Source organism: Felis catus, chromosome E1 (genome assembly GCF_018350175.1).
Source record: "Felis catus isolate Fca126 chromosome E1, F.catus_Fca126_mat1.0, whole genome shotgun sequence".
NCBI classification, from domain to species: Eukaryota; Metazoa; Chordata; class Mammalia; order Carnivora; family Felidae; genus Felis; species Felis catus.
Window position 1 is genome coordinate 11,543,668 of NC_058381.1, and position 15,729 is coordinate 11,559,396.

Sequence of the window (15,729 nt, forward strand, 5' to 3'; positions counted from 1 at the left end):
TCCTCTGACATGACTTTGATCCTCCTCTCTGAAGCTTCTCCCCCGGGGAGAGAGATAAATACTTGCTTTTGTGCTCACCCAGTCACTCTGAGGCAGTACTTCCCGCCGCTGAATTTCCATTTTAACTCTAACCCAGGAGCCTGCTGACTCTCTGATTTCCCACCACCACCATCACCCCCACACTGGGAGAGCTCTGTGCGTGCCATGCTCTGTGAGCTAGAAGTGATCGCAGCCCTTGGAGGCTGTGCCCATTTTTCTGCTCCGTGGAAGTTCAAGAGGAGAGGGACGAAGCTGGATGGAGAGGGACGGCAGCCGGGGGTCAGGGCTGACCGTGGCTTGGCAGAGCCTTTGAGAAAGAGGAAATCAATCCATGCTCCTGGCCAGCAGCCGCTGACCTTCACCAGCTCAAGTCCACAAACAGTCCTCAAAGCCAGGAGCTTGTCAAGCCCCGTATTTGCAGAAATCAGCATCCCTATTTGGAAACTGCAGCCGTACTGCAGACACACTTGGCAGGGACCCCTTCCCCAGAGAGCTCGTCCCATCAGCCTTTGGGCTCAGGAGCCAAGAATTCCTGCAGGCAGCCACGTTTCAAGTTGGGAATGGGAAATAGGTGACTCAGTGTTTTAAAATTTCTTCTAGAAGCCTTGTCTTGCTCCTGTGTATTTCTGTCTAAATTGGGCTGATTAGCAGAGTTCCCACCCTCCCTTCCCCCAGCTTCCTCACACATATTGGAAAGGACTTTTTCATTTGGTGAAGAAATCATAAACACTTCTGAGCTGCAGGAATAGGAGGTCCCTGACTGACAGACCTTGAGTTTTTCAAGAGACCCAGATGTACTGACACGCTGGTCAGGGGAGGGCTGGAGCCCACTTATGATAGCAAAGGGCCGGCCTGCAGCTGGCCCAGGGGCTCCCCGGAGCTCGGGTGCTGGGTGTCAGAGGGCAAGGCCTTCATGCCAGAGGTGACCCTGAGGTCCCACAGCTTTGTTGGATCCTGGTTTAGAATAAAGTAAATAAGCTTGTCAGACGCACGGGCTGCACCTACTAGGTGCTTCTAGAGGGCTGGCTGGGGACCCCAACTCCCGGCTCTAATCCATGATTTAAGAAAGAACGTGTTCCAGGTTCCAAACGATCAGCTTATGAACCTGCCTCTGGGAATCCACATCCGCTCCATTACCTAAAAGCACATAGTTCTGTGGGTTTTGAGGAGACTTAAGTTTTCTCAGGGCAAAAAGGAGCTCCATGGAATTGGGGAGGAGCAGAACAGCCAGGCCTCAGCAAGGACCTGGCCATTCTCTCTTCTGCTTCTGTGTCTGTTGTCTCTTTAGTGGGTTCGTTGTTGTTCTGAATAAATAATACTTGAATTTGAGGCAAAATTCAAAAGGGCTGTAAAAAAGCGGTCCAGTGAAAAACCCACCCCCTCCTCTGTCACCCAGTTCCCCTCTTCAGGGGCAGCCAAAGTTGCCAGCTTCTTGGGTCTCCTTTCAGGGATTCTTTTCCTCTGCTGTCACGTGCACTATGTATGTATGTATGTATGTATGTTGTCCTTTTATAAGCCAAAGAATAGCATACATTATACACTTTCTACAGATGACTCTACTCTCATATCTTTGAGTTCCCTCCATGTTGGTGCATAGAGTGTGTCTTTATTCTTTTTTTTTTCACGTTTGTTTGTTTGTTTGTTTATTTGAGAGCATGAGCAGAGAGGGAGGGAGAGAGAATCCCAAGCAGGCTGTGTGCTGAGAGTGCAGAGGGCCTCGGGGCTCAGTTTCATGAACTATGAGATCATGACCTGAGCCGAAATTAAGAGTCGGACACCTAACCCACTGAGCCACCGAAGTGCCCAGGAGTGTCTTTATTCTTGGCTGCAGCTATGTAGTGTTCCATTGTGTGTATAAACATGATTTAAATTAACCTGTTTCAGGGCGCCAAGGTGATCTCAGGGTCATGAGTTCGAGCCCCACGTTTGGGTGTAAAGATTACTAAAAAAGAATAAATCTTAAAAAAAAATTTTTTTTTTTTTTTAATGTGTTTCAGGGGCACCTGGGTGGCTCAGTTGGTTAAGTGTCTGACTTCAGCTTGGGTCATGGTCTCATGGTTTGTGAGTTCGAGCCCTGCATCGGGCTCTGTGCTGGCAGCACGGAGCCTGCTTGGGATTTTGGTCTCTCTCCCTCTCTCTCTGCCCCTCCTCCACTCGCGTTCTCTCTCTGAAAATAAATAAAGTTACAAAAATTAACGTGTTTCGCATTGATGAAGATTTAGTTTGTTTCCAATCTTTTATGTTTATAAACATGGCTCCTATAACCTTGTGTATAACGTACAACCTCGTATATATGCTAGTCCACACAGACGGGGGTGAATCTGTGGGTCAGTGCCCCAAGTGGAACTCGTGAGGGTTTTAACATGTCCTTCTCTCCAGGCCAAAGGACGCCATTCGAGCCCTGAAGAAGCGGCTCAACGGGAACCGGAACTACAGAGAAGTCATGCTGGCGTTAACAGTGAGTGCTGCCCTCATGGGGCATGGGAGTGTGGGGGGGAAGCATTTGGGGAAATCCACATTCCTGGCCTTGCCCCACCCACAGAGCCTTCCCACTGTCCACTCAGCACAGCCTCCGGTAGCCGTGGCCTGTGGACGGCTTGGGGCAAGTGCCACTGGAGAGCAGCAGAACCTTCCCGTAGTGACCTTGGGTTTTCCTGCCTTCCCCTGAAATGGGGGATGGGCTGCAGTCTGGTCCATACCAGCAGAAGATAAGGCATGGGCAGCACTGACTGCTACAAAATCCCAGAGCAGAGAAGCCGAAGAAAGGCCTGGGTCTGGCTGTCCTTGCTGCCACCAGTCTGCTGTGACGCAGCGAGGCCAGCTGCCTCTCCAGGTGTCAAGGTTCCTGCTTCCAAACCTGCCGACTTCCACCCAGAACCTGCCTGGGACTGTGCTGAGCTTTTCAGGGGGTAAAGCGATTGTTTACAGTAACCTTCCCAAACAGATTTCATCATTCCCTCATGCAGATGAAGAAATGGAGACTCCGAGAGGTCCGGGGGTTCACCCAGACTTCGTGGCTAGTGAATGCCCGGCTGTAAATTATGGGGTAAAAACTGGTCATTGGTGCAGAGGTTCTGGAAAAAGTCAGCCTAGTGACTCCTTTCAGGAAGGAACAGATCAGATTTTTGCCCTTTCTTAAAATGTTAGGAAATTCAAAGGGACAACTTCAGGTGTTATTTCTGTCCAGAAAGCTAACAGTTACTCAGATGTGGCAAAATCTGGGCCACAGTGAGTTCTCACAATGAAAACTGTTAACAGGTCAGCACGTGGGCTTTTCTGTAGGTTTGAATAGTTTGTTTATCCCAAACAGCTCTAACATGTTTCCTTTTAAAGCAGGAAAACTGTTTGGATTTTTCACCCAAGTGAAAACCCAAGACTTATTAGGAGAGAGTTCTCTGCCAGGGAATTGGGGTTTGAATAACAAAGAAGAAAAAGACCAGCTGAGAAGTAGTGACTTGAAAGCTTTTGGTTTTTGCTCAGAATTTGATCCTTGGCATTCGTGAAACCCAGGGTGATACCCAAAACGAATTGTTTTCAGTAGCTAAAATCACCAGGGAATGAGTTCTAACATATCAGAACATTTTCCTGGTACCTACCCCTTTACACACCCAACCTAACGGTAATCGTGTTGCTTGGATGGAAGTCTTTCTAAAGGGGTCTCTGCCTTTACTTCCTGCTGGAAGACCATTGAACGGCATTGAACATTTCCTGATGGTCAGGTCTGTTGTTATTATTATTCTCCCAGTTTTAACGAGATTATTGACATGTAACATATGTAAGTTTAAGGTACACAGTGTGATGATTTGATACATGTGTATATTGCAAAATGATTACCACAATAAGGTTAGTAAACACCTCTGTCTACTCACGTAATTACCTTTGTTGGGGGAGGGGAATAGCATTGAAGATCCAATTTCTTTTTTTTTTTTTTTTTAAAGTTTATTTTTGAGAGAGAGAGAGACAAAGAGCACGCACACGCGCTGGAGGGGGAGAGAGAGAATCCCACCCAGGCTCTGTGCTGTCTGCATGGAGCCGATGCAGGGCTCCGTCCCATGAACTGTGAGATCATGACCTGAGCCAATATCAAGAGTTGGATGCTTAACTGACTGACACCCCTAAGACGCCCCTGGGATCTAATTTAACTGTCAAATATATACTGCAGTGTTGTTAATTATGGTCCCCATGCTGTCCATTAGATCCCTAGAGCTTAGTCATAGCTGGGAATTTGTACCCTTTGACCAATGTCTCCCCATATCCCGTGCTCCATAGCCACCATTCTACTCTGTGGCTGTGAGCTCCGCTTTTTTAGGTTCTGCATACAAGTGAGAAACACTAGGTATTTGTTTTTCTTTTTTTAAATTTTAGTTATTTTTGAGGGGGAGAGAGAGCATGAGCAGGGAAGGGCAGAGAGAGAGGGAGACTGAGAATCCCAAGCAGGCTCCACTCCGTGAGTGCAGAGCCTGATGTGGGGCTCAAAACTCACGAACCGTGCGATTATGACCTGAGCCAAAAATCAAGAGTCATACACTGAACAGACTGAGCCACCCGGGTACCCCTGTTTTTCTTTATTTAACTTACTTCATTTAGTATAATGGCCTCAAGCTCCATGTTGTTGCAAAAGGCAAGATTTCCTTCCTTTTTATGGCTGAATACTATTCCAGTGTGTGTCTGTACGCATGGATAAAGAAATACGACATACACATATATCTCAACATTTTGTCTATGCGTTCATCTATCAGTGGGTACTTACGTTGTTTCCGTGTGTCGGCTATTGTGAATAACGCTGCCGTGAATATGGGGGTACAGATATCTCTTTGATACCCTGTTTTCATTTCTTTTAGATAGATACGCAGAAGTGGGATTGCTGGATCGTATGGTAGCTCTATTTTTAATTTTTTAAGAAACCTCCATACTGTTTTCCGTAGTGGCTGCACCCATTTACATTTCCAGCAGTGCCCAAGGGTTCCTTTCTCTCTACATCCTCATCAGCACTTGTCTCTTGTTTTTTTGATACTAGCCATTGTAACAAGTGTGAAGTGATCTTTTATTGTGGTTTTGATTTGCATTTCCCTGATGATAAGTGGTTGAGTACTTTTTCATGTGCCTGTTGGCCATGTGTGCGTCTTCCTTGAAGACATGTCTATTTCAGGGTTTTTTTTGCCCATTTTTTAAAAAGTTTATTTATTTTGTGGGTACCTGGGTGGCTCAGTTGGTTGAGCGTCTGGCTCGGTTTTGGCTCAGGTCATGATGTCACAGTTTGTGGGTTCGGGCCCCACATCACGCTCTGCGCTGATGGCACAGAGCCTGCTTGGGATTCTGTCTCCCTCTGTTCTCTGCTTCTCTCTCTGTTAAAAATAAACCAATTTTTAAAGTTTATTTATTTATTTTTTTAGTAATCTCTACATCCATCCTGGGGCTTGAACTTACAACCCCTAGATAAAGAGTCACATGTTCCAACTGAGCCAGCCAGGCCATCTTTGCCCATTTTTAATTGGATTGGTTTTGCTTATTTGTTTTTTTGTTTGTGTATTTATTTATTTATTTGCTATTGAGTTGTTTAAGTTCCTTATATGTTTTTGATACTAATCACTTATCAGGTAGATAGTTTGCAAATATTGTTTCCCATTCTGTGGACTGCCTTTTTATTTTGCTGATCGTTTCTTCTGCTGTGCAAAAAGCTTTTTAGTTTGACGTAGTCCCAGTTGTTTATTTTTATTTTTGTTGCCATTGCTTTTGGTGTCATATCCAAAAAAATCTTTGCCAAGACCAGGGAACTTTTTTCCTGTGTTTTCTTTTGGTAGTTTTACGTTTCACGTCTTGAGTTTAAGTCTTTAGTCCACTTCAAGTTAGTTTTTTGAGTGCTGTAAGATAGGAGTCCAGTTTCATTCTTCTGCATGTCATTATGCAGTTGTCCCAATACCGTCTGTCAAAGAGACTGTCCTTCCCCCCATTGAGTCCTCTTGCCTCTCATCAAATATTATATGTATATGTGGGTTTATTTCTGGGCTCTCACTTCTGTGCCATTGTCTATGTTTATGCCAGTACCATACTGTTTTGGTTATTGTAGCTTTGTAATACAGTTTGAAATCAGGAAGTATGATGTCCCCAGCTTTATTCTTCTTTCTAGAGATTGCTTTGGCTATTCAGTCTTTAATGGTCCCATATGAATTTTAGGATTGTTTCTTCTACTTCTGCGAAATCTGTAGATGGCTTTGAGTAGTATGCACATTTTAATAATACTCTTCCAATCCACGAACACGGGACATCTTTCCATTTATTTGTGTCGTCTTTCCTTTCTCTCATCATTGTCTCATAGTTTTCAGGGTACAGATCTTTTACCTCCTTAGTTAAATTTATTCCTGAGTGTTTTGCTTTTTTCTTCGCTTGTTTGTTAATGATTGCTTAGAGGCACTTTTGTTATTCTGTGGGCTTTGGCTGCTGGAAAACGGCTGCTGTGTGTTTCATGCCCTACAACCCACAGGGACACCGATTCACCAAAGGCACTTTTGACAGAGTCCCTAGAGTGGCCCAGTGGCCCTTGCCAGCCAGGGACGACCTCCTGCATTTCCTCCTGCTCTGCTAGGCTTCAGGGTTGCTTTGTAGCACATGCCATCTCTGTCCAGGGCATTTCCAAACCTGTGTGTGAGCCCGAAGGTCTAGCCTAGGCCACACTGGCTTTAAAGTCTGCTGTCCTGGAAGATGTAAGGGCGTGCTCCCTAAAGGGTGTGCCTGGGACAGGTGTCCTGGCCCACTGTTGCCCTGAGCCTGGCAGGAGAGCCACAGCTGGCCTGCCATGTTGGCCTTCCTGCTCCTCTTTTCTCTTTTTCCACCACACCTGCTTTCTTCCCAGCCTCCTCCCTTCCCTTCCCCACCTCTTCCTGACCAAATAAACCATTCTTCCTGCCACCTGCCTTGGCAGCAGCCTGATGCCTGCATAGGCCAAGTTAGGAGAGGGGATCCTAGAAAGAAGGGGAACTGTGAGTTCCTGGAGGGTAGGAAGAACCCCTCTGGTTCATCCCTGTAGCCCCCATGGTCACTGTTAAGAGTGAGTGCTGGTTACCTTGAGATCGTCTGGAATTGAGCACGTACAGAGGCTAAGAAAGAGAATGCCCCCCTCCCTTGGCTGCGGATGACCCAAAGATGCTAAGCTTTGAGGTCTTCCTTGGCAAGCCGAGCAGAACCCAGGGTCTCTCACAGTGCAGGCAGCAGTGGGGGAAAGGAACAGTTTTGACTGGCTCTGTGGTTGCCAGGCTCAGGGCACATGCCAGCGCTGGCCTCCTCAGTGAAGTTACTGGCATCTCCAGGCCTCAGCTTCCTCATCTCTAAAGTGGGATAACACCCACCTTACAGGGCTATTTCAAGGACCAGGTGAAAGAACAAGAAATCTAGTACCTGTCGCCTGTCATCTGAGGGACTCCCAGCTGATCTTCGAGGAGAGCCATGGGGGGAGGTTGGCCCTGTGGCCTCGTTGTGGGTGAGGAGACAAGGGCTCCAGAGAAGCCTGACCCACTTAAAGAGAATCTAATTCTGTGAGTCTAAAATGAAATGCCGTAATGTGGGGGCTCCCACACAGTGCCTGGCGTGTAGTCTGTGCTCAGTTAACGTTAAGAGTGTGGGCCTTTCCTAACCGTCACGCTTTGTCAAGGTGACGCCTCGTTGCGTGAACCCAGCCCTGTGGAATGGCTGCCTAAGGTAGCCAGTGATCAGCTCACTGTGGGCAAATGAAGATAACTGAGGCAGCCAGAAATGTCCCCTGTTGTCCGTCACATCCCTGCTAGTTGACTGTGGCATTGGGGGGTACTGGTGTGGGAAGGGCTGGGTGATCGTATGGGTTGGTTTACAGAGAGCTGAGAAGTTCAGAAAGGTGTGTCGAAGGCTGGGGGACACTCCAGTTGGTGCCTCTGAATTCCAGCCAGCCTCTCCCCTGTCGTGTGGGGACGGGAGAGCTTTTCCCGTTCCTCAAGTGTGTACGACAGCCTTCGAAATGATGATCGTATCACCATAGTCCTCCTTTACTGCCGCACTCCTCGCAGGGCGCTGTGTTAGATGCTTCAGACAGACTCCCTCATCCTTACTACAGTCCTGCAAGGGGGCGCTCACGTGCCCATATTACAGATGAGGAAGCTCAGCACAGACAGACTCATTCTGGGCCATTAGGGGAGCAAGTGGCAGAGCTGAGATTCGAGCCCACAATGGCCGTCTGGCCAGAACCCACATGCGCTGTGCTTTTCTTAATGGCTACGGCCTGTGTAACTCATTTTTTCCAGACCAGGGATGGGCGAACAGGGTTTGCGGTGAACATGGACCTTGAAGCTGATTGGCAGCTGAGGCCCACAAACCATTTATTCAGGGTACAAAATCCTTAGTCATTGCCAATTTTAGTTGCAGAGGCAGGGTCGTGTGGGGCGTGTGCACCCGTGTGTGTGTGTGTGTGCACGCACGCTTCCTCGCATAAAAGGGCAAGTAATTCACAGGGTAATTTGGGCTGTCACAGCAGCCCTCTCTGTGACAGAGCCTATGTCCCATTGGCTAAGGTCTCACACCCAGAAGCCCGGAGAGAGGAGTTAAAATGCTAATTGTCAGGGACCACTCTGTCATTTCGATCTCATTAAAACACCAGCGTCCTTCTCATGCAAAACTGGTGCCTCAGTTCCCAACTAATTGCCTGATTCTTGTTCAGGGACAGGCAACTTCAGACAGCAAGGGACAACTGAATTAGAGCATAGGGATGTGGTACCATCCAGGTCTGACTCTGGAGGAGATGGTGGGAAGGACCATCCAGGAGAAGGAAGGGGGCAGGGTGGGGGTGGAAACTCAGTGGCCTGGGCAGCTCCTCTGGGTCCCATGGTGGTGACCTCTCTTTCCTTTCCTACCTCCTCAGGTGCTGGAGACATGTGTGAAGAACTGTGGCCACCGCTTCCACATCCTTGTGGCCAACCGAGATTTCATCGACAGCGTCCTGGTCAAAATCATCTCTCCCAAGAACAACCCTCCCACCATTGTCCAGGACAAGGTGCTAGCTCTGATCCAGGTAGGGTCAGCTCCCCTTGTCGGGTTTGTTGGCACGGAGTAAGATGGGGCCCTTGACCAGTGGGTCTTCATGCTTTCCCATCATTTGGAGGAAAGAATGGAGGGAGGCCCTTTGGGTTTAAATACGTGTTGCAAAAAGCACCAGTTTTTTACATTCCTCCCGCTGGAATAAAAACCTGAGTGGTAGCCCACAAGCCAGTCGACAGAGGTTTCACCAGTTTTCTGGGTGCCTGGATCTCTGTTACCCCCAAGGGCAGGTGGGAGACCTTGATAGGCCTCTGAGCCATCAGGGACATTGTGGGATAGGAAGGGCCATGATAGAGTCCTATGCAGGGGCTGGCGAGGCACAGGGTCAGAGCCAGCTCTGTGGCAGGTGGTGCCAGCGTGGGGGAGAGGGTGTTAAGGAGTGATTCACTAAGGAGATGACATTTCTCTTGGACCCTGAAGGATGTGAGGAACTTGGCGGAAAGGTCAGGGTGTGAGAAGTAAGTAGCACAGACAAAGAGAATAACACGTGCGTCAAAGACAGCAGTTGACACGTTTGGGATGTATTCGTTATTGATTGCTCTGTAGCAGATTATCCCAAAACTTAGGGGCTTAAAACAACAGATGTTTAGTACCTTGTTGTTTCTGTGGCTCAGGAATTCAGGAGCAGCCTAGATGAGCGATCCTGGCTCAGGAGCTCTCATGAGGTTGCGGTCAAGACGGTAGCCAGAATTGCCTCATCTGCAAGCTCGATGAGCTGGAGGAGCCACGTCCAAGGTGACTCACCACATAGCTGTTGGCAGGAGGCCTCCGTGCCTTGCTGACTGTTGGTAGGAGGCCTGAGTTTCTTGCTGTGTGGACTCCTGAGTGTCCTCGTAACATGGCAGCGGGTTTTCCCTAGAGCAAGTGATCCAAGCTGCGGTGCCTCTTGGGACTGAGTCTCAGAAGTCACACACCGTCTTTTCTGTCATACTCTGTTTGTTAGAAGGGAGTCACCAGATCTGGCGTCAAGAGTATGGGAATCAAGCTGCATCTCTTAAGAGAGAGGATGTTTTAAAACCATCACGTGGAGCACAGAGTGTAATGAAGAGTGGCTGGGGCTGGGAGGGGAGGCCAGAGGGATGGTCAGGGTCTTGTGGGCCATACATGCTGACGTTTTATGCTTTGTCCTGTAGGCAGCGGGGAACCACTGCACATTTCTGAGCTAGGCGTACGCAGACAGATCTGGATTTAAAAACAATTTTTTTTTAACTTTTATTTATTTTTGAGAAGAGAGAGACAGAACATGAGCTGGGGAGGAGAGAGAAAGAGGGAAATGCAGAATCCGAAACAGGCTCCAGGCTCTGAACTGTCAGCACAGAGCCCGACGCGGGGCTCGAACTCAAGGACCTCGAGATCGTGACCTGAGCTGAAGTCGGACGCTTAACCGGCTGAGCCACCCAGGCACCCCTAGATCTCGATTCTAGACAGAGCACCCTGGTGGTAGGCTGGGAGACACATAGGCCAACGAGCACATCCGAGGTGGGGCGATTAGTGCTGTGGTAGAGGAAAGATAGGGCCGGCGGGAGCCAAAAGGAGAGGGTGGGAGTGGGGCCAGGCAGAAGGCACTGTGATCGGGGTGGGCACCGGGGCATTCGAGGTGGTGGGGGCACCTGAGGTTGGAGAGGAAAGTGGGGCCCCAGCCGACAGGTCTGCTGGCTCTGTCTGTTCTCTCCCGCGTCCTCTGCCTGAAAGCCCTCTTCATCATTGAGACAGCTCCCAGAGCCCTCCCACCACTAGGTTGACAGCACTTCCCCCTCTCCTGTCATCCTCTTTTATGGTCTTCTCTGCTTCTGTGCTCACTTTTCTATCCTCTGCCTCACTCTGAGTTTCCTGAGAGCCCAGGGACATTATATCCCCAGGGTCTAGAGCCGTTGACTGTGTAGAGTAGCTGTCTGATAAGTTGTTTTTCTTAATGAGTGGGTGAATGTAGTTTGCTGAAGCTCTAAGGAAGGGGAGGAGTGTGGGTGACAGCAGGGCCCCTTCCCATGGTTCCTTAGGTTTCCCCTAGCTCTTCATTCTGCCCACCTGGCATATCTCCATGTCTCTCCCTCCCTCCCCCTCCCCACTCTTCTTCTCTCTCTTCCTCCACCTCTCTCCATCCCTTTCTCTCTCTGTCTCTCTCTCTCTCACACACATACACACACATGCACACGCAGGTGCAAACCACCTTACCCTCTTCCCTCCCCACCCCCACCTCTGCCCTTGACTCCCTCATTCTGGACTTCCCCAGTACACTCCCCTGCCTCAAGACCCCCAGTATTTGATGGCAAGACAATAAATAGTGGCTTTTTCTCACCAAAGGGGGGCACCCCCGCCTGAACCCTCGGCAGGCCCACTGTGGCCATAGGCAAGGTCTTTCTGTAGTCAGACGTGGAAGGAGTCCTTCCTGTGCTCGGCCACCTCCTGACAAGGGCGGCCGTGGCAAGGCTTGTGATCCGTGCCACTGGGACTGTGCGGGGACCTCTGGCTGAGGACACAGGGAGCCTTGTGCACTGACCGTGGCTGTGGTTGTTCCCAGGGGCAGCCCGACCTTCCCATCAAGGTCACCACCTCCTCTCCGCACTGCTTCTCCCAGCTGTGTGACCGCAGCAAGTGTTTTAACTTCTCTGGGCTTCTGCCTCTGTATGTGTACAATGGGGGCCTTGTGTTCCTGCCTAACCTACTCCTGGTCCCAGAGGTCACCCGGAGGCAGCATGGCGGCCGGCACCGTGTTCTGAGGGCTCCCCCTGCTGGCCTGGCAGCAGTGCATGTGCACCGCCTGCAGGGGCGGGAGCAGGAAGGGGCCCTGAGGGCCTCGCTCGCTTGCTCGCTCCTGTCCGGCCAGGATGCACTGGACAGTCTCCCTGGTCCAACTGGGAAAACCCAACGGGCTTTGGATAAGGGTATAGTTCCCGGTGGGCTTGCTTACCTGCCTGGGGGGGAGGGTCCTTCTCCAGGTTCTGGAGCTTCACGAAGAACTTTTATCTTTGGTCGTGGCCAACCAACAGAAACAGATAGCATTCAGAGCTGGCAGATGGCTTGGCTTCTATAATGCGGTGAACGAAAGTATAAACAGGATCTTCAGCCTTTTTTAAAATTGAATTATACGTACAGGAAATCACACGTTAAAAAAGCATGTACAACTTGACAAGCTTTTACGAACTGAACACACACGTAGAATCTAGCCTCTGTGTCATGAAGCAGAATGTGACCTGCCCCCAAAGAGCCCCGACTGCCTGGGGTGACCACCTCACAGCCTAGATGGGTTTTTCCTGTACTTTTTAATTAATTTATTTATTTTTAATGTTTATTTATTTTTGAGAGAGAGACAGAGCACGAGCAGGAGAGGGGCAGTGAGAGAGAGGGAGACACAGAATGCGAAGCAGGCTCCAGGCTCCAAGCTGTCAGCACAGAGCCCGATGCGGGGCTCGAACTCCCGGGCTGTGAGATCATGACCTGAGCCAAAGTCAGAGGCTTAACTGACTGACTGAGCCACCCAGGCGCCCCAGGTTTTTTCCCATACTTGAACTTCATCCGCGTGGACTCTGCAGCAGCACTCAGTCAGGTCTGTGTGTCTGGGGCCTTGTTTGCGGGCCTCACCTTGTCATTGGTGTGACCAGATAGGCCTCCCGTGCCCCCTGCTCATGTCGCTGCAACGGGTCCCTTTGGCGGAACGCGCCGCCATTTGTGTCTCCTTTCCACTGAACACTCGGTGTTTCCAGTTTGCGGCCTTTGGGAAAACCGCTGCTGTGAACAGCTAGCACGTGTCGTTGGGTGAACATACGTATTCGTTGTTATTAGGTACGTATTAAGGCACGTGGGTGAAGTTGTGTCTTTGTTGGCCAAGCACAGTCCCGTATTAGCAGTTTCACGTGGCTCAGCCTCATCCCTGGGAGTGGAATTGCTGGGTGGGGAACGGCCGCGCTCTGGTTGAGTGGTTACTCTGGCAGATCCCTGCTGCTCTTTCCCACCAGCATGTGAGAGCTTTCATTGCGCCCCGTTTTCACCAACGCGTCCTCATTCTGGCCCACCTGATGCCTGTGTGGAGGCATTGCACCTTGTCAACCTGTTCTCAACTCCCCCTTTTTTTAATTAAAAAAATTCTTTTAATGTTTCTTTACTTTTGAGAGAGCCAGAGAGAGCCAGAGTATGAGCCGGGGAGGGGCAGAGAGAGAGAGGGAGACAGAGTCTGAAGCAGGCTCCAGACACGGAGCCCGACATGAGGCTGGGGCTCACAAACCATGAGAATGAGATCATGACCTGAGCTGAAGTCGGACGCTTACCCGACTGAGCCACCCAGGTGCCCCTCAACTCCTTTGAGGAAGAAGATTTTATTTATACGTTTAAAAACTGCACCACCCCCGCCTCCCCGCCCAGAGAGTCTGATATTCCCCCCGGAGAGCATGTGCTACTCCCACCATAACACAGAACAGGGCAGGGGGTGACAGATCCCTGGACCTTGTGCCAGCCCGTAAGTGGGCAGCAGGCCACAGTGGAAATGCAGTTAGACAGGAAAGAGGTTCAGTTAAATGTGTGAGTGCCAGAGCCACAACAGGTTCTTCCTCACCATCCTTGCCATCTGGATGTTTCCTGGTGCTCTCCGGAGTCCAGCTGCCAGGAAGTGGCACCGGCCCAGTCCCAGCCCTGCCCTTGGGGAGCTATCGATTTTATGGAGAGACAGAAGCTTGCAGATGATAGAGGGCCAAGGGCCTCCCCGGGGAGCACTTGAGCTGGCTTGGGGATATTTGAGGGGCAGCCCTAAACTCTGAACGTATCGACACTTGAAAAGCTTTTTTTTTTTAAATTTTTTAATATTTTTATCTTTAGTTTCACTTTTTAAATTTACATCCAAATTAGCATATAGTGCAACAGTGATTTCAGGAGTAGATTCTTTAGTGCCCCTTACCCATTTAGCCCATCCCCCTCCCAGTAACCCTTCCAGTAACCCTCTGTTTGTTCTCCATATTTAAGAGTCTCTTCTGTTTTGTCCCCCTCCCTGTTTTTGTATTATTTTTGCTTTCCTTCCCTTATGTTCATCTGTTTTGTGTCTTAAAGTCCTCATATGAGTGAAGTCATACGATATTTCTTTCTCTAACTTCTTTTAGCATAATACCCTCTTGTTCCATCCACATAGTTGCAAATGGCAAGATTTCATTCTTTTTGATTGTCAAGTAATACTACAGCACTTGAAAAGCTTTTGAGGCCAAGGGGTTATATAGACAAGTGCCCCCCCCCCCCCCCCCCCCGCCCCGCTACCCAACCTGTCCCAGGATGCTTGGTTGGTGTTCCTGGTAGTTGTGAGACCTGTGGCTCTGACAACCAGGCATGGCCTGAGCCCACTGTCCCTTTGATTGCTTCCCACCTCTGGTAGGAGCTTTTTCTTTTCTCTTTTCTTTTCTTTTCTCTTTTCTTTTCTTTTCTTTTCTTTTCTTTTCTTTTCTTTTCTTGTCTTGTCTTTCTTTTTTCTTTTCTCTTTCAGTTTTATTTCATTATTTACTTATTTAAAACTTTTTTGAAGTTTATTCATTTTTGAGAGAGAGAGACAGAGTATGAGTGGGGGAGGGACAGAGAGAGAGAGGGAGACACAGAACCCAAAGCAGACTCTAGGCTCTGAGCTGTCAGCACAGAGCCCGACGCGGGACTTGAACTCACGAACTGTGAGATCATGACCTGAGTCAAAGTGGGACGCTTAACCGACTAAGCCACCTGGGTGCCCCTTCTTTTTTTTTTTTTAAGTTTATTTTTATTTATTTTGAGACAGAGATAGAGGGCAAGTGGAGGACGGGTGAAGAGAAAGGAAGACAGAATCCCAAGCGGGCTCTGCGCTCTCAGCACAGAGCCTGATGCTGGGCTTGAACTCACAAACCATGAAGTTATGGCCTGAGCCAAAATCACAAGTCGGACACTTAACCGACAGAGCCACCCAGGCACCCCAAACCAGCTTTTCTAACAGCCTCCCTGTTCCTTAGAGAAATGGGTGCTTGTCCTTCCGTGTCCCCATGGCTTCCTGCCCACCATTTCTTCTGATTCCTTTCCTGGGATGCTGATCACAGGCATTGTTGGCCTGAGATTGGTCACACAGATGCCATTCCCGGAGCCACATGTTTGCCATCAGCAGCCCTCTACCGAGAATCCGTGGACACCTGTCCCTCGTCCCCACATCCCAGCCTCCTGTCATTGAGGCGTCTGTGTCCCTGGCTGCCCTCTAGCCATCTGTAGCCACCCCAGCTCCACTGAACCCCCCCAAAAGAGACACCCCTCAGGCTGTGTACGCCAGGGGCCCCGCCCTTCAGAACGCCTGGGGAAGACTGCCCTCCGAGCCCAGTGCGTGAACTGCCAGGCAGGGCAGCTGGAAGCGTTTACCCAGGGATTGACCCGTCTTGAGGGGAGCTGGTCTCTCTGCAGCAAGAGAGCAGGGAAGCCTGGTGAGCTGCTTTCTCGCTCCCAGCCTTTGAACCGCCTGCCACTTTTAGCACCCTCTCCATCCTGGTCCCTCGGCTGGGCTTTGGCTGCAAGCCTTTCCGTTTCTTCTTGGGGGGTCCCATTTGTTGAGAAGACGGGGATACTCGTGCTCTGTGCCATATCCCTCTGCCTTTCCCTTCGGTTGTTTTCAGGAACAGAAATGATACCATCCCAGTAGGGTAGCCTCCTGGT

General features: G+C 49.7%; 1 protein-coding gene across 6 annotated transcripts in view; it reads left to right on the top strand.

The window, feature by feature from the left end:
- Nucleotides 1–15,729, top strand: part of TOM1L2 (target of myb1 like 2 membrane trafficking protein) — a 120,761-nt gene that overhangs the window by 66,220 nt on the left and 38,812 nt on the right. For 5 of the 6 annotated variants that reach the window (XM_006939908.4, XM_006939909.4, XM_003996345.5 and 2 more), the window contains exons 3-4: nt 2,419–2,497; nt 8,921–9,070. In XM_006939908.4, the coding sequence (XP_006939970.1) occupies nt 2,419–2,497; nt 8,921–9,070 (229 nt within the window). Of the gene's footprint in view, nt 1–308; nt 611–2,418; nt 2,498–8,920; nt 9,071–15,729 lie in introns of those variants that run through there. The other variant, XM_019817270.3, reaches the window with a different exon arrangement.